At 57.8% G+C, this 23,843-nt stretch overlaps 1 protein-coding gene across 3 annotated transcripts; it reads right to left on the reverse strand.

Annotated features, from left to right (window-relative positions):
* Positions 1–6,836: 6,836 nt before the first annotated feature.
* Positions 6,837–21,189, reverse strand: KCTD15 (potassium channel tetramerization domain containing 15). Of its 3 annotated transcripts, none has more exons than XM_087421829.1 (6): positions 21,085–21,189; positions 17,704–17,796; positions 16,900–17,075; positions 11,693–11,837; positions 9,507–9,812; positions 6,837–8,341 (listed from the first exon to the last, which is right to left on the reverse strand). In XM_087421829.1, the coding sequence occupies exons 2-6, from the start codon at positions 17,767–17,769 to the stop codon at positions 8,183–8,185; spliced, it is 852 nt and encodes a 283-aa protein (XP_087277955.1). In that variant the 5' UTR covers positions 17,770–17,796; positions 21,085–21,189; the 3' UTR covers positions 6,837–8,182. The 3 variants fall into 3 exon arrangements, with proteins under 3 accessions (XP_087277955.1, XP_087277953.1, XP_087277954.1); XM_087421827.1 differs by lacking the exon at positions 21,085–21,189 and adding an exon at positions 19,341–19,659; XM_087421828.1 differs by lacking the exon at positions 21,085–21,189 and adding an exon at positions 18,070–18,689.
* Positions 21,190–23,843: the final 2,654 nt, after the last annotated feature.

Genomic DNA, 23,843 nt, shown 5'->3' on the forward strand with positions numbered 1-23,843 from the left:
GTGGGCTGTGTGGGAAAAGCCTCCTGACAGGGCCTGAGGCCTTTAGAACAGGAGTGAGGGATGCTAACCTCGCTTGCATTCCGCTCTCCAGTCTCCTGAAGGTGTTTCCCATCAGCCATGCCCAGCAGGAAGCCAGAGGGTAAGGGAACCCCTTCACACTGTTTATATATGTCAGCCACCAGGCACGGGGCAGGGAGAGGGCCAAATGGTAGATGTCCAGCACATTGACCAAAACAGTGACACACACACTGCCTATCCCCTTCCCTGCTTTATTTCTCCCCTTAGCACTTGGCACCATCCAACCTATGATACATTTTGCTTATTTATTTTGTTTATTGCCCGTCTCCCTCCACTGGAGCATAAACTCCACAAGGCCAGGGATTCTTGCCTTCTTCGTTCACTGCTGTTTTCCCAGCAGCACCTAAACTAGTGCCTGGCACAGAGCTCATGTCCAGTAAATAGTTTTCGAGTGATACAGTTGCTCCCTAGCTGTAGTAGACAGAATAATGCTCCCAAATAAGTCCACATCCTAAACCTAGGAATCTGTGAATATGTTAGGTTACATGGCAAAAGAGAATTAAGGTTGCAAATGCAATTAAGGTTAATCAGTTGACCTTAAAAATCAGGAGATTATCCTGGATTATCCAGGTGAGCCCATGTAATCATGAGTCCAGAAAAGTCAGAATCAGAGAGATTTAAAGATGCTACACTGCTGGCTTTGAAGATAGAGGAAGGGGCCACGAGCCAAAGACTGTGGGCAGCCTCTAGGAGCTGGAAATGGCAAGGAAAGATTCTCCCCAGTCGCCAGAAAGGAATGCAAGTCATCAGATACCTTGATTTTAACCCTGGAGAGAACCATTTTGGACTTCTGACCTCTAGAACTTTACGATGATCAATTTGTGTTGTTTTAAGCCATTAAATTTGTGGTACTATGTCACAGCAGCAATAGGAAACCGATACACTAGCGTTTGTTTTTAATGGCTAGAGCATGGGCTCTGGAACCAGTTGGGGCTGCTCTTCTGGCCCTTGTTGGGCAAGGGACCTTATGCCTCTCCTTTTCTATGTAAATGAGACTATTAATGCTCTTTCTTCACGGTGTGGTTTAAGGATTTAGTGATCTGATGTGTGTAACCCATGTGGCTCAGAGCCTGGCCTCCTGTAACCCCTCTATTGCCTCGTAGGCTGACAAGTGCCTGGCAGACTGTGGACAATACATGTTTGTGGAAAGATAAATACATTTCATCAGGTGATGTTCCATGATAGACTTCATCTTTCCTCTGTTTTTAGGACACTGGGGTTTCCTCCCATTTTCTTTTTTACTATGGTAAATAAAATTTGAGACTCTCTTTGTGCATACAGCTTTTCATGAAATTAGTCTTCTATTTCTTCAAAACAAGAGCCCCGGTTGGCTGCAAGGCTGGTGCTCACCACACACACGTGCTGCGGACAGCTGCCTTCAGGGCAGGGTGGTTCAGCCACCAGGCTGGGCACCTCCCGGAACAGTGAGCTCCCCCGTCATGGCCAGCCAGGCTGGGGCTAGAAGGCAGGGAAGGGAGAGGAGGCAGACTAGAGGCTGTGTCTGAAGGCGCTTTGATGAATTCCCGGACTGGGCTGGGCTTCACAGGGCTCCTCCACTAGGGCATGCGAACTGGGGGAGGCGGAGGGGAGGGAGAACCAAGAGAGCGAGTGATGGTGCCACAATCCTCTGAGCCAAGGAAGCCTCTCCCTGAAGCAAGAGAAGTGTCCGGGGCCAGTCCAGCAGCTCCGGGCTGTACCAGCCATGGTGAGCACATCCAAACCACCGCCCTCCTGGTGCATGTCCAGGGTTGGCGCTCCCGAGCTGCACACCCACCTCCTGTGCGGGGAGGTGGGGGCTCCCCCAGACATCTGGGGAGGTGGGAAAGCCTTTGTCCCAAGAGGGTAGGGGATAGAGGAAGCGAGAAAGCAAGCTCCAGCCCTCTGCAGCGCCAGACCACTGTCCAGGCGGCTTCCACTTGCCCAGCTCTGTGCTGCTCACAGCTGCTGCCCCTAAAACCCACAGGACCTGAGTGTGCAAGTCAGACAGGAGGAGAGGGTTGTGAAGTGAAGCCAGCAGGAGAACAAAGGAGGCTTTGTAGGAGAGGGAGGCACCTTCAACTTAGGCCTCCGGGGCCTGGGGAAGTGACTCACTGGGCCCTTGGGATGGACCCACCCATGGGTGCTCCACGGGACTGAGGATGCCCAGGTACAGGCCCATGGGGTGGGGAAAGGGTTGTTAGTCTCCAGCCTTAGCTGAGTGGGGCTTCCCCCAGACCCTGCCCTCCCTCCCCAGGACCTGATGTGTATCCAGGCTGGGGGTGGCCCTGTACTCATTGGGCACTGCCAGGCAGGGCTGCTGTCAGGGGCTGCAGGCATGGTCCCCTCCCTCCAACTCTCACTCCCATTGGCCCAGCAGGGACCTGGGCTCCCCAACTCTCGGCAGAGCCACGCTGCCCCCCACCTGGAGGGAGGCCATCAGTGCCACCTGGAAGTGGCCATGTTGGCGTCTGGCTCTGTCCCGAGGCTCTCTCGACGCCTGAGATGAGAACCTGGAGAGTCCTCATAGCACGCCCTGGCTTCTGGGGCAGTTGCACAACCTCCGCCAATTATGCTCCATATACTCTGTGGCAACCGGGTGAGAATTCCAGGACCTTGTACATACTCGTACAAATCTGCCTTCCTGCTGTTTGGCTGCAGGGCGAGGCGTGTCCCTGTGGGCCCCGGGAAATGGGGGTGTGTTCGCGTCCAGGAGGGCGTGGCCCGCGTCCGGAGTGGGAGCAGCCGCCTGCCCTGCTGGTGCCGGCTGTTCACCCCAAACCGCAGCTTCCTCGGGAGCCCTGGACTGGGTCCAGGACACAGAGGAGGAAGCTCTGGTGACATTGTAGACACGGGCTTCGAGCAGCAGGCTTGGCCCGGGAGCAGCTCGAGTCCGTGGCAGGTGGCGCGCCTCCTGCTTCCGGCAAGGACCGCGGGGGCCCTGTGTTCCCTTGGGGGCGGCGCAGGCATCCTCCAGGTGCTGGGTTTGGGCGTCCTGGCCCCTCCCCGGCTCCGCCCCTCCTCTTTAAGACTTTGTCCCGGTTTGTGATGTCTGGGTGAGGAGGTCCTGGGAGTCAGGCCCTGGGTGACCCAACCGTTGTTGTCCCTGAGACATGGAACTGGGTCAAGGAAGAGCATTGTCCAGCACAGCCGCCAGGCCAAGGGCTGGCTGTCAGCGCTGGCTGTTCTGTGTAATGGAAATAAAGACAAAAATCCAAATGAGGATTCCTCCCCCCGGGAGTGAGGGAGGCTGCCTCTGCCCCTGGTCTCTCATTACATTTCAGAGAAGCCTCATTGGCTCTGGAGGTGCAGGGTTGAGGTCGGAGGGGTTGTTGGCTCTAGTACAAATCAAGGAACTGGGAGGTAATCCATGTTTGATGTCACGGCAAACTTGAAAACTCTCCTGTGGAAAGTTCTCTTTCAGATCACTTTACGGAGCCTCAAGTGAACAATTCTCATGGAGAAACAAATGCCTTCTCTTAGCCTCATGGGCTGTCTTGTCCTCCCAGCACCTGCGGTGGCTGGCACATGCTGGCCGTCAATCAATGGCACTCATGGCGGGTTGGCAAGACAGGCATCTTTGCAGTAAGCAGGGACCCTTTTGCTGATAGATGTCCAAAGCCTGGGCATCCACACAGCCCACTCTTCAAGTCAAAGTTATACGACCCTAAGATGGCACAAATACTGTCCAAGATGTCCCTCCCCTGGGGGTAGCAGGGTGGGACTGGAAACACAGGAGGCCTCTTTCCCTGTGAATAAACAGCCACCCAAGGCAGCAAAGCCCGGATGCACGTCCCCAGAAGTAGCTCCCCACTCTACCTTGGATCTGAGGTTGGAGAGCTCACCATGGGCCAGGCAGATGCCTTGTTTGTCCAGCTCTGGGGCTGGGGGGAAGAGAGCCGCCATCCAGTGTTCCCATGCAAGATCAGCGGGGGACAGAGGGTGGGGGTGGGGGGGCTCTCCCTCCCACTGAAGGCTCACAGAGAAATGCCCCTGGACTTGCCGAGGACATGAGGACAGGAACTGAGGCAGAGCCTGCGAGGTCCAGGAGAGGCGCTGAGTACCCCTCCTTTTCTGACCCTCAACCTCACTGGGATTGGGTTCCATTTGGGTCACTTTAGAAAACTCTGATGCTTCTAAGAGAATGTCACTACTAGACTTGCTCCTGGCGGGAAGCTGCCCTTGGCTGCCATCAAGACCTTTCTTTTCTCTTGGTCCACAAAGGACTGCCTCATGGGCCCAATCTCCAGACGGGGGGCAAGGCTTCTCTCTCCACGGAGCTGCCTCCTTTGGGTGGGGTTGGGGTAGTGGAAAGAGGGTCACCACATCCTCATCACACGTGAGACAAGACCAACATTATGTGGCTGTCTTGAGCTTTGTGGCAAAACACATTTTCCCACCCACCTTAAAACTAACACAAGTATGGCCACCAAAGTGTGACGTCACAGTTCCAACAACACCCCACATCAGCTCAGGTGTCCAGCTCAAGGCCAGCATCCACCCGCTCTGGCCAACAGTTGTCCCCCCAGCTCTGTCTAGAGTTCCCCATTGGGTTGAACCAAGCATCCCACCTCAAACTAAAAGTCTTCTGGCAGCTTCCATTTTTATATGTTCCACCTTGTCACCTGCTTAGGAGAAACTCCAGTCCTGTGTGTCCTAGAGTGTCCTCCAGGGCCGCTGCAGTTGTTTTCCTGTCTCCAGAGAGTCAGGAGGGAGGACAGGGCCCGACGGGATGGGGCCGTCTTCGCAGGTAGTTCATCCTTCCAGATAACACAGGTCTGCCTCCAGAATGGGAAAGAGGGTAGCCCCCCAACCCCGTGCTCATTAGGCTCTGCTGGGTTCAGCCAAATTCGTCTTCCCTGGGTCAGGGGCTCAGTGGAGATCGGTCCCCATTTCTTACATCCATGCTTCTCTGCCCCTTTGTCAAATGTATTGGTCTGGTTCACACATACACACGCAAAATCAAGATAGTGCAAAAGGCCGGCCATGCCCCGAACACAGGAGTCAGGGTTGGGGACTTGGGAGGGTGAAGGCACGCCACCCTGCCCTCACTCCCATGTCTGCCGGCAGTGACCACTAGCCTGCCTGGGTACCACACCACGCAGCTGCCTAGTGCCCAATCCTCCACGGCAGATCCTCAGATCACGAAGACTCGGTATTTGGGACTTGGGCTAGTCAAGGTCCTATTCAGTGACCAAGCCAAGTTCCAAGTGTGAGGAGTGGTGGCTCCAGAATCATCCAAGCCAGAGTACCATCTTGTGGCCATCTCAGTGGATTCAAAACAAAGCACTAGAGCTGTGTGTGTAATGGATAAAATATCCTTTATTCATCCTAAGGAACACAGTCAAGCGGGAGCTTTAAAAAACCCACTTTTTAACAGGCATTATTAGTGTTGTGACCTGGCTTTGAGCCCCATGTGAGCCACTTGCTGTGGCTTTGCTGAGTCCTCCTCTGCACTGGCTTTGGTGGTTTGGTGGCAAACGAGGAAGTGTGAGCAGAGCCCTCTATCCAGTTGCTTACTATAAAAAAAAATTAGTGTTGAAGCTTACGAAGAGAAGTAACATTTATACGGCTGGTAGTGGATCAAAAGATGACTTACAATATATTCATTCCAGGAAGTAAAAAGATGTTTTTAAGATTTGTACTTACTGTTTATGGGGACTATGTATATTAGAATTTTAGCATTACTATGGGAGCATAGTATTTCTCTACAAATTCAGAAATCCCCCAGTTTATATAAAATCATACTTCCTGGTTTCACTGAAATTATAAAGAAATAAATTAAGAGTAACATTCAGTAAGGTAGTTACTCCTTATATATATAGCATGATGGTTTAATCAAAAAGATAGTTTGCCTGAAAATGTTAGGGACCCTCCACCAATTGGTGACCACGTTGGCTATTGTACCAGAAAAATCCACAGACACACGCGGCACTGAGCTGTTTTCACAAGGCTTCCTTTCTAATAAACACAACACTCTCTCCTCCTCTCAGATCTGAACTCCAGATGCCAAAACGCAGATGTGCCAACTGGAGGCGCGTTGCTAAGCAAAGGAGAGGGCTGGCGAGTCTGTCCAGCAAATTAAATTGTACAGCGAGATGGCGTCTGCTCTGTGGCCTCAGACGGGATGAGGCTGGTCTGTGCTCTCGTCCTCAGGCAGGTCAAGGCTGGTGGCCCTTACCCGGCATGTAAAAGGGTCCTCGTGGGTTAGAACATGAGGGCTTTGAGGAAAAATGCAAAAAGGCTCATTAAGATTGGAGGCCCACACGAATACCCTCACACTCCTTCCTTTGGAAAGAGACACGTTGAGGTCTTGTTCTGCGCTCAGGCAATCTGCAGGTCTCACGCTGGGGGCTGCCTGTCCCGTGGCTGGCCCGAGCCATGGACTGCCACCTTCTACCGCTCTGTAAGGCCCTAAAGAGGATGTCAACCCCAACCAAAAGCCAGAGAGAGGGAAAAATCTCAAACATTTATGAACGGGTTCAAAAGCCTCCAGATACCTTCTGTCTGCTTTTCCCCAGTTTGCATCTGTTTAGAGGCTGTGAATCAGAATTCAGAATCCGTGCTGCCCAGAGGGCACAGTAATAACAGGAAGAAGCACCCAAATGCACTAAAGGACTAGCTCAGGACCCTGCCCTACCCCTGCCCCTCCTCTGGCTGCCACTACCGGCTCTTCCTGGATTTGAATGGAAGGAACCCAGGGAGGACTCCACCCCAACCTCCCTGCACAACGGGAATGTGAGAATCCGGCTGCCGCTTCTGCACGGGATGGAGCCTCAGTCTTTTGATTTATAGCATCATTTATGGCATGAACTAGGAACGTAATGTGTTTACACAAACACACGACAATTGTACATCGGCATCTTTACAATATTAAAGGAGTCATATACAAGTCTACAGGCATCGTACACGGTGGTGCCGGCCCTGGCGCCCCACCCACACAGCAGCTCCCTGCGGTTTCTCCACTGGGGAAGAGCCAGCGCTCTGGGAAGTGTGACAAGGCCGGGGTGTCCATCTTTGGGCCTGTCATCTGGGAGGCAGCAGGTCTGGGAGGACCCCTCAGGGCCAGTCCTCGTTAGAATCTGGGGCCAAGAGTCTTAGGTATATGCCTGTGTCCAGGTCTTACTGCAGGCTAGTGTTACAATAGTTTAATTAAAATTCAGTGTGCATATTAGTGTGGGAATATCGGAGCTGGGGACGGCTTCCTGAGCTGGGGACCCAGAGGACGCTGCTGACAGATGGGCCCCTTCACCGTGGGGCCCATTCCTGAGGTAAGGATGCGGTGTGGCCCTGTGGCTGGTCCGGGTGGGGAAGAGACTTCCGCGGGAGCCCAGGTGAGTACATGCAGACAGGACTGGAAGCCCCTGGGCATTCGTAGGGCAGGTGACACACCAAGTGTGGCCTGCACCAGGGTGGCAGCAAAGGGGAGGGGCTGAGACGGTTCCAGAGCCACCCATCCCCCACACCCACACTGCCCTCCTCCCAGCAGCCTGACCCCTTGGGGGCCCTGCTTCAGCTCCTATGGCACTGCTACCCCTGCATCTGTCTCTAGAGCAGGGACCAGAAGTCTCCAAGCACCTGGGCCTGAGCGCCCGGCAGCTCATCCCCCCGTGGGCACGCTGCATGTCTGATAGAACTGAGCACCAGATAAAGAAGTGTTGGTCCTTGTCAGTCTCTCTGGCTTGTGCAGTGACAGTTACTTTTGTCTTAAATACTGTAGAAAAATAAGCCATCTCTGACCCAAGGAGACCCACTGGAGTCTGCCCCGCATGGAGAAGGATGAACAGCTCCTCTGGTGTGGGCCAGGGAGGCCTCTGCTGACCCCGCCGCAGCAGGCCTGAGAGCCACGCAGGGCCCTGCGTGGAGCTGGGGAGCTGAGGGGCCCGGAGAACTGGCAGCGGAGTTCCCACGGCGGCATCTTTGGGTCACATCAACAGTCCTTCAGGCGGCATGCCTCCAGCATCCCACCTTCTGTTGCCATGACACCTGGGGCCCTGGGGACCCTCCAGCCCCACCCTCAGTCTCACACCCACTGCTAAGCAGGAGACGCAGAAAGCCCCAGCACTGTTTCCAGGTCCCTGGGGTGTCCCCAGGGCCGAGGGGCCTCAGGCGGGCACTGAGGCAGGGCCTAGTCCAGGGGCTCCTGCTTTATCCGGACAGTGGTGGGTGTGGGCTGAGGTCGCCGCTCCTCCCGGCAGAGCACGTACTCGCTGAACTGGGAGGAGTCCACGCCACCCCCGCAGGACGCGGCCACGCTGAAGCCCCTCTGGAACAGCCTCTCCAGGACCTGCAGGGGAGACAGGGGTCAGCAATGCCCGGCTGCCAGAGTCTGCCTGGAGGGCAGGTGGGCACTGGCCAGGGCGAGCTACCTGCTCCTGTTGGCATCTCAGTCTCGCTCAGGACAGAGCTTCCTGCAGAACCACCAGCTGGGCAACCACAGGAGGGACCAGAGCAGCCAGGCTCCAGGGCCCCTTGAGTGACCAAACCCGGGTGGGCTACCCCACCCTGCTGCCCTCAGGAGTCCACAGCTTTGATTCAGGGAGGCAGAAAGAGCCTTCGGGCCCCTTCTCTCTTCTCCAGGATATAACCTGCCCCCTCTCTCCAGACACGTGGTCCCGGGTCCCCCTCCCTCACTGAAGCCTGCCCCAGTGACAGAGAGACCCTGCCCCTGGCCTCTGGGCAGCCACCTGCTTCTGAGCTGTGAGTCCCAGATGGTCTGAGGCCTGGGGGCCCAGCAGCTCAGGGGAGCTCGGGGTAGAGGGGAGGAGGAGTCCTCAGTTTGAGTCTCTGCAGGCCTCCGTGTCCACATGGGTTGGCGCCTCTGTGAGGGTGGGATCTGGTCACTGTGACACCTGTGTCCTGCAACTAGCAAGTTCTGACTGGCAGGCTGCGGAATGCGGGGGAACTTTCCCCACAAAGTCCACTCTGCCCTACGCCTGAAACAGGAGTCTGCTCTTGCGGCTGGTGAAAAATAGGCCCTACTCCATCGTGGCTTCCCAACTCTGAGGCCCATCTGGGGAAAGCCAGTCCAGAAACAGCTGTCTGGGTGCCCACAGCCAGGGTCAGCAGGGCGAGGAAGGGGACTCCAGGCCACCTCTACTCGCAGCCTCTGACCTGCTGCTCCTATGGCCTGGGTTTAATTTGAATCCAAAGTCAGACTCTGGGTGTCAAAAGAACCACCCTCTGTTGAAAATTCTCTGGGCCATTTTTATAGAACAGCCTTTTGGGGGAAAAAAAAAAAAAGCACAGATCAATTTTTTTAAGTCCATCCCCCAGGCGCCATCATTTAATTATGAGGGGGACATAAATTATGCATCGACACATTGTTGCCTTTTCTGTCAAATGGCATGGAGGGCTTGCCGTTTCAGGGATGGCGCCGCCCTCCCTCTCTCTCCCGGAGGGCCGTGGGGAGGCCCGGGCGGGGCGCTGGGCCCGGTGCAGGTGAGCCTCACCTGCACCGAGTTGAGCCGGCAGTAGCCGTTGAGCGGGAAGCGGATGACGTGAGTGGGGTCCTGGTTCCAGCCGGCGTTGACCGAGTTGCACATGACGTCCCCGGTCTCGGGGAAGACCTCCTCGATGAGGGCCTTCTCGCCGCTGAGCGCGATGCGCTCACCCAGGTCCGGCGTGACCCGCACCACCAGGCAGTCACAGGCCCGGCTGCGGCGCCGCTGCTCTCGCTCCTGCTGCCAGCGCTCCAGCTCTCGCACCATCGGCTGCAGCTGGTAGTACCGCGCCTCCTCGTACAGCAGGCTGAAGTCCTGCGGGCATGCGCAGAGGAGGCGGGGGAGGTGGGGGGCTGCCCTGTCTGACTCCAGGGGGCCTCCTCTCACAATTCCACGGGAGCTGCCACGACCCCCCACAACCTCCCCAGGGCACAGTGTGGACTGGGATGGTTGTGCCCATTGCAAAGATGGGGAAAATGAGGCTGAGGTAAATGTGTGCAAGAACAAGAAGCCTAGTCTTGACCCAAGGGCAGTGGCAGTCGTGCACCTGCGCCAGACCCCCTGAGCCCTTCCATCTCTGGCCCAAAGCACTGGGGGTGGCTTCATCCCCCTGGAGCAGAGAGAAGCTTCTGGAAAGACTGAGAGGCTAGACTAGAGGAGCCCGAGGCTGTGCCTATGCCCGGGGACCTGCTGCCTTCTTAGAATCCCAGGGAGGAGAGGCTGAGCTGGGCACAGGGCAGCCCCGTCCTCACCTGCGCTGGAGAACTCACAGCCCAGCAGGGAGGCAAAACAGACCTGCCCAGGGTTGGATTTCTGGCATCCTCATCTAGCAGCCCGGAGACCTCTGATTATCAGTTACTGACCATCTCTGAGCCTCAGTTTCCTCTTCTATAAAATGGATATAAACACCCAGCTCAGAGAATGGAGCGAGGATTAAAGAGAGCCCCCTGACCCCCACCAACCCACACTCACAGCCTTTTGCAGCCTCTTCCCAAACATAAGTCTAATCTGCTGCTTTGCGCCATCTTTGCAGCCTCTGCTTTGGTGCAAAGCCTTGAGTGAACCTCCCTTGGCCTTACCCCCGCCCCCATCCTTCTCCATACAACAGCCAGGGTGATCTTTCTCATTTGCAAAGCTGATCACTAGTCCCCTACTCACAACCCTTCCACTGCATTCAGGGTAAAATGCCACCAGCCACCAGGGTCCTGACATGGAAAAGCAGCCTCCGTTCCTGCCCATCTTCTCCCAGTTCATATGCCCCAGTCTGACACCTTCTCTCCAGTTCTGGAAGGTACCAAGCTCCTTGCCACCCCCACGCTCTCACCAAGGCCCTCACACTGCCTGCCCGGTTCCTCCTTCACCACCCAGACAAACATCCTTTCTTTGAAACCCCCCGGAATGGGTCCCCAGGGCTCCCTCCCACAGTATTCTCTACTCCTCGGAAGCATTTGCCCCCGTGGATTCCAGTGTTTTCTGCTCAACGTCTGTCTTCCTACCAGACTATAAGTGGGGGGGTCCATGGGGACAGGACCCCTCTCTGCCTTGTTTCACTGTATTCTCAGCCTGAATTTGGTTGTTGGCACTGGGGAACTCAGTTGGATGAAGGACAAAACAACCCCAGGGCCACTGGTCCTGGGTGGGGGGGGGGGGTGCAGGGGTGGGAGGAAGGGAGGAAGGGAAGAAGAAAGGACGGAGGGACATTGCTGGTTGGAGGTTGGAGGCCGGCTAGGCCAGGCCTGCGTTTCCTTTTTCAGGATCCCCAGCACCACGAAGGGGCCCAGCACCCAGGCAGGACTCTCAGAACCAAGTCGGCTGCCCCGGACAGGCTCCCCCGGATACCTGGGGGTGACCTTTTGTTTAAAGGGTGTTAGGTTGGATCAGGGTTTTCCCCCTGCAAACTACCAACAGGGAACAGAGTCACCTCCTGCAACTGCGCTACCCAATGGTCCTTTCCCACGAAAACACGAAACGGGGTAAGTGCTGCTGCCGCTGCTCAATTGTTGTTACACCCTGATAAATAAGCTAAAAATGTGAGAAAACAAAATTAGTTTCGAAAACCTGATGTAGCCCTCGGCTTCATCGTTTAACTTTTTATGGTTGCCATGACGACGGCGGGTCCATTGCCTAAGTCACAGCGTCCCCTGCGTAAGGCCGCCGCACAGGCGGCGCAGGGGAGCCGCCGGCCACCGACTTACCTTGAAGTCGTCCGGGAGCAGCAGTTTCGACGTCCGCAGGAAGCTCAGGACGTAGCGGAAGATCTCTCCGTCTCGGTCGATGAAATAATGTTGCTTCAAACTGTCCAGGACGATGGGCTCGGTGCCGTTGAAGAGGCGGCTTATCCTGGGAGAGACGGAGGGGCGCACGGCTGGTGGCAGGACGGGCCCCGCCCCCGCTCCTAGGGCCGCCCTGCTAGAGGGGTGGGGGCCTTCCACGGGTGACTCCGGGACTGCGCCGGGCCTGACAAATGTCTGCACACACTAGGGGCAGCCAGGCCACATCAGACAGGACACTGGCGCGGCAAGCAGCACATGCTCACACCCCACCTACGCGCACAAGCCACAGCCAGAGAGACACCCAGCGGCACACACCCGCTCACTGACACATGGTACAGGCCTGGAAAACTACAGTGGGACACAGACACAGCCTCCTGTCCCCCACACACAAACTCTCCCCAGACAGACCCACCCAGAAAACTCCCACCGACCACTGGACACCCCCACCCACGGCCACACACCTCGTGAACACGTCAACCAGCCACGACAGTCTTGGGTCACAAACACCCACCTCACCCAACCTACATGGAGGGGCATCAGACGCGACACACCTGGGCAACAAGCACAGGGTCACATGGTCCACTCCCTCGCAACACACAGATCACAGGCAGAACCAGACACAGCCAGGCAAAGGCCACACCAGCTGACACAAGCCAACCAGAGACATGGCTTGTACGCTCCACAAACTCACAGACGAATCACCCACAGCTTCGCACTCAGGGAGCCCTGGGCGAGACGCAGAGGCAGGCAGGAGGGACAGCAGGCGTGCATGCATGCCACAGCGCACATGCACACTCGACCGTGTGCTTGCACACATGCCACAGCATGTGAACGTGCACACACCAGTGTGTGTGCACACAGAAACAGTGCACGCACATGCACCACACCGCATGCACACATGCCACAAAGTGTGCACACTTCGGAGAGACTGGGAGGGGAGACAGGTCCCAGCACCCTGTCCTCCGAAGGGCAGTGGTTCTGACAGAGACACAGGACCCGCAGGAAGCTCTTGGGGAGCCCCTGAGGCCTGTCCCATCCACTCCAGCGAGGAGGAACCAGGCCTCAGGGCCAGCGCTGTGGCCTCCCCAAGGCCCAGGGAAGCAGGCTCTGGCTTGGCTAACTTCCCCTGCAGTCCCCAGGCCTAGCTGTGGACAGTCAGGGGCCCCAAAGAGGGGTGGTGACAGCCAAGAGCTTGACTCAGAAACAGGTGGGAGGTTGGCAGGGTGTCCCCAGTGACAGCACCTCCCGACATCCTTCAGCAGGCAAGGCCACACACTCATCCCCAGCCAGACCCTGCCAAGGTGCCAGCTTGTCTGCACAGCCTGGGAGAAGGGTGGCCCCGATCTGGGACCCAGCCTGGACAAGCTGCTGCCTAAGCCCCTTCACTCTCTGCGTGCACCAGCGAGAACCTTCCAGGGATGCTCCCTCTCCCCCAGCAGCCCACTTCTCTGTCCACTTCAAGTCATGGCTCCTAAGGCCCTGCCCTGCCCCTGCCATTGTGCACCAGGGCACATGAGCTGGGCAGAAGCTGATGGCTTAGAGCCCTTAAAGCCTCTCTCAGGGCTCCATCTACACCGTCCTCCACTCTGGTGGCCTGGCACACTTAAGGCATCAGCCATAAGGGTCTGCCTGGGTGCGGAGTAGCGATGCAGTCACCTGCTTTCACTCTGGGGACATCGCCCAGCCCCTGGCACAGTAGGGCCACATAAAGGGCAAAGCTGTCTCGCAGATGGGCGTGAGCAAGTTAGAGCCCGCAGTGAGGTGTGGAGAGGCCCCAGCTGTGGAACCAGTGCTGCAATCATCTCAGAGCCCACTCTTCTCAGGGCTCCGAAGGCCACTGAGCCCTATCAACCCCCAGGCCTGTGACAACAGTACTGAGGGACACAGCCCTGCTTGAGAGCCTTGTGGGCTCTGTGGCCTGTTCCAGCTGTCAAAGCCCCTAAGACCTGGCCTCAGCAGAGCCTGGGCATTCAGATGTCAGAGTGAAGGCCATGCAGCATCCCTGGAGACAGACGGGACTGAGCAAGGCTGCCAGGTGCCATGGGCAGTCATCACAGTTGTCGGCAGACAGCCCAGGGCCCCCATATGGCACCAGCGGGACCACGTCCACAGGTGAGCCAGCAAGTCTGAAGCCTCAGCCTCCCTGCGGAACTGTCTCCACCCTTCTGGGTTGAGCTGGAACACTCTGTGAGGCAAGCAACGTTCTAGGCCTGGCTGCATTGCACCTCCCTCTGACGTCAGAGCTGGCTGGGGCTCCAGACCCTCCTGTTGGTCTAGTGGACCCCCGATCACCCACATTCCAGGGCTGGCTAGGTAGGTTCTAGGTTGTTGTATTGGTCCAAGGCTAGAAGGTTCTCAATCAACCAGCCAGGACTCGCTGGCTCTAGATCTTTCCATGGTTCAGTGTCTCTTCACAGGACCAAGACCTTCCATGCCCTTGAGGTCTGAGGCTACCCAGGGTGTGAGCAGGCTGAGGGAAGGTCAGGACGATCACCACAGAGGAAGCTCCAGACACTTGCAGGGTCTTCAGAGTCAGCTCCTGCCCTGGGCCACCCTCTGAGGGAGGCTGCCGGGTTTGGTGCCAACTTCAGAAGTCCTCCACGGAATAAGACGGCTGTTCTCACCCCAGCTGACAGGGGTCTTCTTCTTTTCCTTTCTTTTTTTAAGCTTTGGCTCCAATTTCCTGGATGTTTCAGTGGGAGGTTTTATTAGTTCTGAAGCTCCTGGCCATCTTAATTTGTTGCTTCTCACAGCAAGGATGGACCTAGAGTGGGCTGCGATGGCAGCAGCTAAATGACATCCAGCAGGCAGGAACGAGAAGGTGGCAGTCCTGGGGAGCCCACTCCCAGCCCTGGGCAGCTGTGCTCGGCTGTCTCGGGGTGAGGGAGGACCAGTGCTGTTCCTAGGCCAACCAGCAGCAGCACCTGTTCCTTGTGTGGGAGCCACCTGAACCCGAAGCCCAGGCATAGTTCTGTGGGCACAGGGACCCGAGGATATGGGGGCACGAGCCTCCTGGTGTCACAGCACTGCCCAGGGCAGGACTTTGCTGACATCCGGAACCCCCCAGTGACCTCAGCACTCTTAATTCTCTATCTCCAGGTGACTCACACATCAGTGACACTGGATGAGGGATTGACCTTTCTTTCCAGAACTGGTGAGAAACAGTTTTTCAATTTTAATGATTTATTCAAGAAGAGAGAGATCTGAGGGGCCCTTGCCAGCACAGCTGCCCAAGCCACTTCTCAGGCCCGGCCTGACCCACCATTCCCTGACTGTCCTACAGGTCACCCCACCCACTGGCCTCTAGGCCAAAGCTCCAGGCTGGGGGAGCAGCTCTCCTGGGAGCCAGAAGCCATCCAGGCAGAACATCAGATTCATCTTGGGCCTCAGCCCCAGGAAAGAATGCAGACTGCCACCCCCTCTGGGCACATCCTGCCGGCCGAGGGTTCCATATGCCAGATCGCCCGGCCACAGGGGCCTCAGCTCCCCAGCAAGAGGGCTGCCCCCCTTCGGAGCAGGACATGGCGAGGACGAGCTGCACTGTGGGCCTGGGAGGGGAGGCCAGTCTGCCCTCACTGCTCCAGGCAGCAGCCTGGAGACAAGAATGAGGAGGCCGTTCCCCACAGGCCTGGGCTGTGATTACTCCAGAAAGGCAGTGTCTGATTTCAGGAAACACTCTTCAGAGACGTTGTGGGCAAGGGTTTTATAAATTTCACTCACAAACATCATCAGCCGATTAAGGGATGATCTATCTCAAACAACGCGGGAACGCCGCAGAAGGCGAAATTGAAATTAAATAAGCAGAATCCATCTCCCATCTCAGACGGGGATGCAAGCGAGCGCCACGCCGACTCTGCTGACGTGGCCTCATGGCTGCTGCCCGCCAGGCCCCAAGTTCACAAGTGCCCCAGGCCCAGCCTCTGTCAGGCTAAGGGGATGAGTCCCCGCCGCTGTCTGTACCCGACTCCCCAAATTCTGACCCGGACACTGCCTCCACCTCCAGCGTTCCCTCCTCGAGGGAGCATTCCACTCCCACGCAGGGTCCCCCCACCCCCGGCCCTCAACAAGCTCCAAAAGCAGCCACATCCACGCACGGTGAACCCTCCATGCTCCGAGCAACCACACTGGCCACGAGGCAGCCTGACAAGAAAGCTTCCCAGAGATGATCCCTCCGTGTCTGGGGGATTAATTAACTCCTCCTGTTTTTTCAAATGTATAAACCAGGGGCAATATCCTGCAGCCTTGGCCCTCTCGCTGCTCAGCCCTCGGCAGCAAACACACACCGCATCACCTCCGGCAGATGCTCGCAGAGACCCACCCCACCTCAGGTCAGCCCTGCTGCTCCGCCAACGGGAAACCAGGTCCGCCTCTGAGGCAAGAACAGGAGAGTTGGCAGTGCCCAGGGCCTCCCACAGACAGGCCCAGGAGGCAGAAGCGCCAGGGAGCTCGACAGAGTGCGAGGCGCCATGGTGGGAGGGTCCGGATCAGAGACACTTTATCCACTGATGGGGTATGAAGCTCATGCTTATCCACAGCCCCGATGTCCCTGAACATTCTGGAATTCCTAGCCAGTCACTGCAACCCCCTCTTCTCCCTTCCAAGGGAGCCTGCTGCTAGCCCTCAGGGTCCAGCAATGGCCACCCAGACAAAGATGGCAAATTGCAGCTCTCCCTCCTCCCTCCCCTTATGCACTTTCCCAAGGGTTAGACCAGGGAATAGGATTAAATACTTCTCCCCAATGTGACCCCTAGAAGTATGCAGCGTTGCTCACAAATGATCCCCTGCAAAGTCTCACTCAAGAGGAACCTGAAGGTATATGAGGTTCCCCAGCCAGCTGCTGGCCAGTTTCAGGCGGGGCTGGCTCTGAATAAGTGGCCTCCGTCAGTGGTCAGGAGCTCCACCCAGCTCCACCAATGCCCCCAGCTCAAGGTCACAAGTCCCTGTGCAAAGCAGCCTTTGACAGGCAGATTCGGCCTCCCAAACTCTAGTTCCCCAGGTCTACGTGAGCAGGTGGGCCCTGCAGAGCCCTGCACGTCGTCAGCTGACAGAGGTGGGCCCCACTGGCAGCAGGCTGCAGATGCCGCAAGTCACTACTGCGTGACGGGTGCTACGAGGGGCTCGGCTCTTACCTGGAGTCGGGGTACTTGGTGAGTGTGGCCAGGCTGCTGGTGTACATGTGGCCGCCCACGTCGATGTGCACAGGCGCATTGGACTTGGTGAGCTGGGCTGGCAGTGGGATCCCCTGGGCGGCCAGGGGAGACACGGGCGACCGAGTGAGAGACAACCGGGACATGCTTGCTCCCTCCTGGAGATGGAAACAAGGTGGAAAGGAGAGTTTCTCCACCACAGAGCTGTGCACCCCCTTCATTGCCAATGTGATCACAGATCTAATCAGATCACTGCTGCCTCTGCCTGATCACATATTCAGCTGACAAATTACGGCCACCACTGTAATTAAGTGTATTTGCATCATTTTCTTCAGAGTACCAGAGGGAAAAAGAAAGATGCTTATTAGCAATAAGAAATCAAGAAAAAAAATTTTCAAGGTGTCAGCCTCCAGGGGCATAAAACAAACTGCAAAATTCTAATTAAAGGTCGCGGGCTTATGTGTTAGATGTGAAATATCCCCTGACAAATGAATCACCAATTTGTGAATTGGGATTCAGGGGGTTTTTGCAAGTTTGTCTCAGTAACGAGACACCTCTAAATTAGTGACTTCCTCAGCACCTAAGGCGCTGAGTTTTATACATGTAGTAAATTTCACATCAAATTAAGAGCATTTTTGTTTCAAAAAATACATAATCGTACAGCCAGTCAACAGGCATCTCTTGAATGCCGCGGCTGTGAGGAAGGGCAGCTGGGGAGAAGGTGCTGGGGAAGAGGGTAGAGAGGGGGCCGCCGGCTGCTGACCAGCCCACCCCGCTGGCTCTCACCGCAGTGCCGGCGCTGCCGTGGGCGTGAAGCGAGGACCCGCTCGGCCGCTCCTTGCGGTGAGGCATCTAGACTTCCATGGCTGCCCAGAGTATCTGTGGGAAGCAACAACAAACCAGGGGACTTACTCGGTAGTCGTGGAGGCCGTGTCTCCCAGGAGTCAAAGACACTTCGAATCGTCCTGTCTGCACATCCTCTCCAGATACCACCACCACTATCCTGTCCCCACACCCCAAAGCAAGCCTCCAATCCAAGCCATAGCAGTTCACACACACACACACACACACACACACACACTCACACACGTGTTTCTGGGCAGCTCCACGTCTGCTAATTTGGCTAATGACAGTACTGAAACATATGCTCACCATTATTGCCCCAAAATGTTTCAGAACAAATCTGATTTTCCTGGTATTTTGGTTGAGAGCCATGTTACCAAGCGTGTCTCCTCTTACATCAGCAGAGAACCCCATGCACCACGGCTTGGGGAGGATCCCCTACCCTCCACGGTGCTAAGATGCAGTTTGCAACTCGACAGACACGGAGAAGCCTCTTTCAGCAGAATCCAGGGCACAGGGAAGAAGGAGAGTCACTTAGGAAGCCACCTCTCTCCTATGGCTCCTCAGAGAAAACCTGCCTTTGTTTGCCTAGCCTGCACCTCTGCAGTTTCTCCCCAGACCCCCAGAATGGTCTTGTCTGTGCCTAACGTATTCCAGACCCCCTCAGGATCACAGCCCCAGGGCATCAGTGAACCGGCCAGAAGGAAACAGACAGCAGCTCAGCAAACGGACCCTCTCTCCTGCTCCTCCTCAGTCACCCAGCCACTTTCCTGTGTGCCACAACCTTCTGATATGAGACTGCCCCTCAGTCTCCAGGAGCTGCCTCGGGGACCACGCAGGCCTTCTGTAGGAGGGGTGGGGAAGAGCAGGTTTATGCAACCCCTGCCAGGGACTTGGGGCTGTCTCATGGGGCAGGAGGAGGTTTGCAGTGAATATCATCCCCCCCCCCCCCAACAAGCCTAAGCTGGACTGTCTCTCACAGGTTTAACCCTTGAGAGAGCAACCTCCCTCAAGGGTTGACTTTGCACCTTGAAATTCAACATCCAATTTTAAAACATGGACCAAGGTCCAATGAGCATCAGAGCCTGCAAATTTAAGTAAGGTTACTCTCCTAGGATTTGTTCTGCGCTCAGTGTCCTGGCAAGTTCCCTGACATGAAACTTGGGGTGAGGGGGTGTTGCTATTAGCAGGCAGAGATGTTTAATGTATACCCTTACTGGGGGCTGCTCAGGGCCTGCTGCTCAGGCATTCCAAAAGGAAAGCTGGTCACTTATCTCTAGGAAGTTCTGAGAAACCAAAACAGATCTCAGGAATGGGTTATCCTGCCCTGGGAGGCTCTGCTGGGGGAGGAGTCAGAAGGACAGCCACACTGAGGATGAACCCTGCTGGAACTGGAAGGCATTCTGGCAGAAATTCTATCAAAGCAGACTGCACAATGCTTTCCCTCCTACCAGGACACTACTCAAAAGTGACATTTAACACCAAGCACCCATCACAAAAGCTGTTCGACTCTGTTCTCACCCAGACTCTTGATTCCATCGCAAGCACAACCTGATGTTCATGGCATACCAGAAACTCACCATTGGAAGCCCCAGGCTTTACGCCTTGACCCGAACCTCCAGCGATCCCTCCGACAAACGCATCTGTGCTGGACAACGACCCTTTCCCCGAGACCACTGCTGAGGTCAGAAGCATAGAAGTGGGTGCAGTAAGAGATACAAGTTCATTCCGCCAACACCAGCATCAAACCCACGACCCAGCCCCAGCGCGCCACTGCCCTCGTGAGACTCGGCCAAACTGCCTGTTGCAGGGACCTCGGCGGTAGCGTGCTCGAGGGTCTGCGGGTTTCCAAACTGGCTGGGTATCGACCCGCTCCTCTGAGCTGCGGCGGGAGCCCCGGGTCCCGCGCCCGCCCGCCGCCGAGCCCCGCCCGCCCGAGCAGAGGGAAGCGAGCAGAATGCCACGCTCATTTACACACAAAATGATTTTGTGTCCCATTGTGCTCGCAGTTGTTCAGCTCTCTGGGGGTGATTAAACTGGCTGAGCTGCGGCAGCTTGAGACGATTTCACTAAATCGCTTCTTCGTGAAGTCGCTTCTTTGCTAAGCTGTTATTTTAACCATAAAAGGTAAACAGAAGGCGCTTCGCGAGCTCCCTTCAGCTCCGCGCCCTGGGCGCCAGCCTGGGGCGAGAGTGCCAGGGGCCTGCAGAATTGTCCAGGGGGTGGGCCCGGAGGGAGGCAGCCGGGCCACCTGGTGCGCACCAGCCCTGCTGCGGAGCCCGCTGGCCGGTGCGAACTTCGGGGCGGCCGGAGCCGGCTGGGCCGAGGCCGGCGGCGCCGCGGGGTGGGGGTGGCCGCTGAACCCGAAGCGCCAGGCAGGGCGGGGAGGGGGGTGCGGCGGGGGCGGGGCGGAGGACAAAGTTAAATCCAGAGGCAGACACTTAGAGACCACAGATGGAAGCTCGCCTAATTAAGGACGTAAAAGCGCTTTTGTTCTCAAAGTTTATTGTTGCCGGGATTTAAAAAAAATTAATTGAAACTAATGCTGTTATTCAGTCGTGCAGTTAAATTCCTTCATGCACATTTGAAACACGGAGTGAAAACTTGAAGCTTATTTTTCTGCAGTCGAGGGTGTGGGGCGCGGAAGGACCGAGGGGCGCTTTGGCTAGGGAGGACCGGGCGTGTTGGCTAGTGTGTACCCCGTGCGCGCGTGCAGGTCGGGGAGTACCGGCGGGCAGCGGAGAGCCGGAGGCGTGGATCGCGTCTCCGCGCGGCCCGCCTGGGGTCCCAACCCCCGCGCCTGGGACGACCACCAGCGCGCCGGCCCCTCCCGCTCCGTTTCGGACTCGCGGGGTGGGCGTCAGAGGACGCACATCTGTCCCGTTAGAGACTTTTTCTCTCTGATTTGGGCGCCAAGCCGGGCCCTGTCCGCCCCGAAGCCACAGCTGCGTGAGCCCAGTTCTGACCCCGGAAACTCGCCGGCCCTGCAGGGCGCTCGGCCCTGCACCGAGGCCCCAGTGTCGGGACCTGCAACACCCACCCCCCGACACACACCCCGCCCCGCGCGGCAGGAAGCTCGGGCGCCCGCCCAAGTGAGGACGGTCCACCCCGGGCCAGGTCCAGCCCACGTGGGCAATCCCCCCTCCCGCGCCAGGCCTTTGTGCTGGGTGCCCCCGTGCCGCCAGCCCCCACCGCCCAGCACCGGGACAAAGCAGCCACCCCCGCCCAGGTCCGAACCCCGGCCGGGAGACTTTCTCAGCATCTCAGCCACTTTGGGGACAGGGGTGCGCGGCGCTGAACGGTGGCCGCCGGCGCGCGGCTTACCTCGGAGCCGGAGCGGCAGATCCGGCTCGGGCGCAGCCCCCGCCCCCCGCAGACGCCGGTCTCGGGCGCCGGGCGCAGCCTCGCCGCCTGTGCTCGCTGCGCGGGTCGCTCCGGTCTCGTCCTGGAGTTACTTTCTCTCTCGCCCCCAACCCTCCCCCCACCCACCCCTCCCGCCCCGGCCCCCGCTTCCCGCGGCCCCTCGCGGCGCGGCGCGGCGGGGCCTCCTCCCGCCCTCCCCTCGCCTCCTCCCCTCCTCGCGGCCGCCGCCGCCGCCGCCGCCTCCTCTTCGCGCCGCTCTCCTGCTGCCCTCCTGCCGCTCCCACCTCTCCTCCCTCCTCTCTCTCCAGCGGCCTTCCCCGATTGCTGGCGAGAAAACCAGCCCCCCACCCCAGCCGGCACCCCGCGCCCCGTCGCGGCCGAGCCCGGACGCAGAGGGCAGCGATCCGGCTCCAAATTACCCAGCGCGGCGAGCGCGAGCGGGAGCGCGCGGCGACTCCTGGCTCGGGGCTCGGCTGCGCCGCGGGGCAGAGGATTAGAGTCGCAATTAGCTCCGCGCGCCCGCGCCTGCCGCGCTCGGCGACAAAATGCGCTGTTTCCCCTCCTTTCGCTGGGCGATCCCCACCCGTCTCTCCCGGAGCCCGCGCCTTCCCGCCGGGGCCTCTGCCAGGACCCTCCCGGGAGCGGTGCGCCCAGGCCCCCGCGCCCTCCGCCGCCCAGCCCCCCGCCCCCCGCCGGCCGGCCACGCGGCGCCCGGGCCTCCTCCGGGCTCGGGAGGGGGCGGGGAAGAAGCTGATTTTAATCATTGTCATTTCATCTGATGTAATATTTCCCCGGGCTCTTTCAGCTGGGCATAAATTTTCGGCTCCCAAATAAGTAACACAGGGCACGTTTCTCACATTTCTTGACTCCTCGGTTACAAAGAGGAGAGCAGCCGCCGCCGCGGCGCCCGGGGGTAGGGGCGGGACTTGGGAAGAAACTGGGCTGCGAGTCGGCCGGGGCTGGAGCGGAGCCGGGGGCCAGGGCCGCCCCTCCCCTTCCCCGGCCTTCCTCCCGGGGTCTCTGCCCCGACTGCCCCTCTCCCGGGGAGCAGCGCCGCCCGTGACGTCTGCGGACACGAGGTCGGCCACCGCGGGGGAGGGGCGCGCGGGGGGCGCCCGGCCGGCAGCCCGCGGCCAGACGCGCCATTTCTTTTCCGCGAGCCGCGCGATGGAGAAGTCTGCGGCCAAGACTCCCCGCGGCGTCGAGGCCAGCGCCCGGGGCCCCTAGGTCCCCGGGGCGGCTGCCCCTTCCTCGTCCTCTTCTACCTCCTCCTCCCCTTCCTCTTTCTCCTCCTTCCTTGCGCCCCGCCCGTCCCCCCTCCTCCTCCCCGACCGGTTCCCAGCTCCTAGGAAACGAAGCGCGCCCGGCCTGCACTGCGCCCCCGTCCGGCTCCGGGGACGCCCCGGCCAGAGCCAGGCTCGGGCTGGAGGGCGGGTGCGCTCCGACCCGGGGCGGCGCCGAGGCCCCCACCCCGAGCTCCAGCCAGACCTGGACGCCCTCTAGCGGCCTCACTCCCGGGGGGCGCTCGGGGCCTGCCCGCGGCGGGGGGGCGGACGGGCGGACGGCGCTGGTGGGAGGAGGACGAAGTAGGGGCCTGCCTCCCTTGACTAGGGGACCTCGTGCGTGGAAAGAGCGCCCGGACCGCGCTTCTGCAACTTCTCCACGCGGGAATAAGCGGAAACTTTCCTCCTAAGGGAAGGTTTTATTTATTTATTTATTTTAGAGCTCGAACTACAGGAGAAGGGGGAAATTTTCTCATTAAACTTACATCCCTGCAGTTAGTTCAATTACTTGATATATGCAGAAGATGTTGTAAATTTATAGATTTAAATAGCTTACAAAGATGCCCCAGGCCCTATCAGTTAATTTCCTTAATTTATGGATTTTTAGCTGCTCCTAGAACGGAAAGGGGCCCTGGAACTAGGTCAGGGATCCGTGCGGTGGCTCCAGTGTGGCCTACAGGCTGCCCACTCTGCTCCCCACGTCCTGGCGCCCCCGGCCTTCTGGTTCCCGGCTCTGGCCTGACAGCACCACTCTCTGGGCTCCGCACCCCCGCCAGGCCAGACCTGGAGGTCTGCTCTGCTCGGTGGCTGACTGCCCAGTTTCTCCAGGGCTGCGCAAGGCCGAGGAACATCTACACACACCCCAGCCGGCACTGAAGGAATGGATCAAGAAGTGAAGCGAGTAACCAGATAGTTTGACCTCCTGAGCCCTCCCTTAAGTGCTGGCTGGGATCACAAATGAAGGAGGGCGTCTGCGGGTACCCCGAACTTCTTCATGGACAGACCCTTTCCCCGTGCCAGGCTTTTGAGTTCTTGGGGAGAAGGGGGGAGCGTAAGAAACAAATGCAGCAGGCTCCTGTTTGAGGAGCACAGACCCACTGAAAGCCTGCTTGTCATGGCCCTTGTGGCCCCAGCCCTGCTCACTCCTCTCCCCTTCTATCTTAGGTGGCTGCTAGAGCTTCTTTGTTTTGTGTTCAATATGGATGAATATATACATATAAATTAATACTTAAAAGATTGGTATAAACTAAACTGTTTTAGGAAGCCACATGGTGATGTGATTAGTATTGGTATTCATGATTTAACATTTCTTTTCCCACTAGATGAAGTTTCTAAGATTTGCAAGGTACATGTCAAGGACGGGTGTATAAATGGATTTTTATTTATTCACAACTCCAAGACTAATTGCTTCTCTTTGCCTCAAGGCCACGAGATTGG

This window comes from Ceratotherium simum, chromosome 33 (genome assembly GCF_057802395.1).
Source record: "Ceratotherium simum simum isolate JZ-2026a chromosome 33, ASM5780239v1, whole genome shotgun sequence".
In the NCBI taxonomy this organism is placed as follows: Eukaryota; Metazoa; Chordata; class Mammalia; order Perissodactyla; family Rhinocerotidae; genus Ceratotherium; species Ceratotherium simum.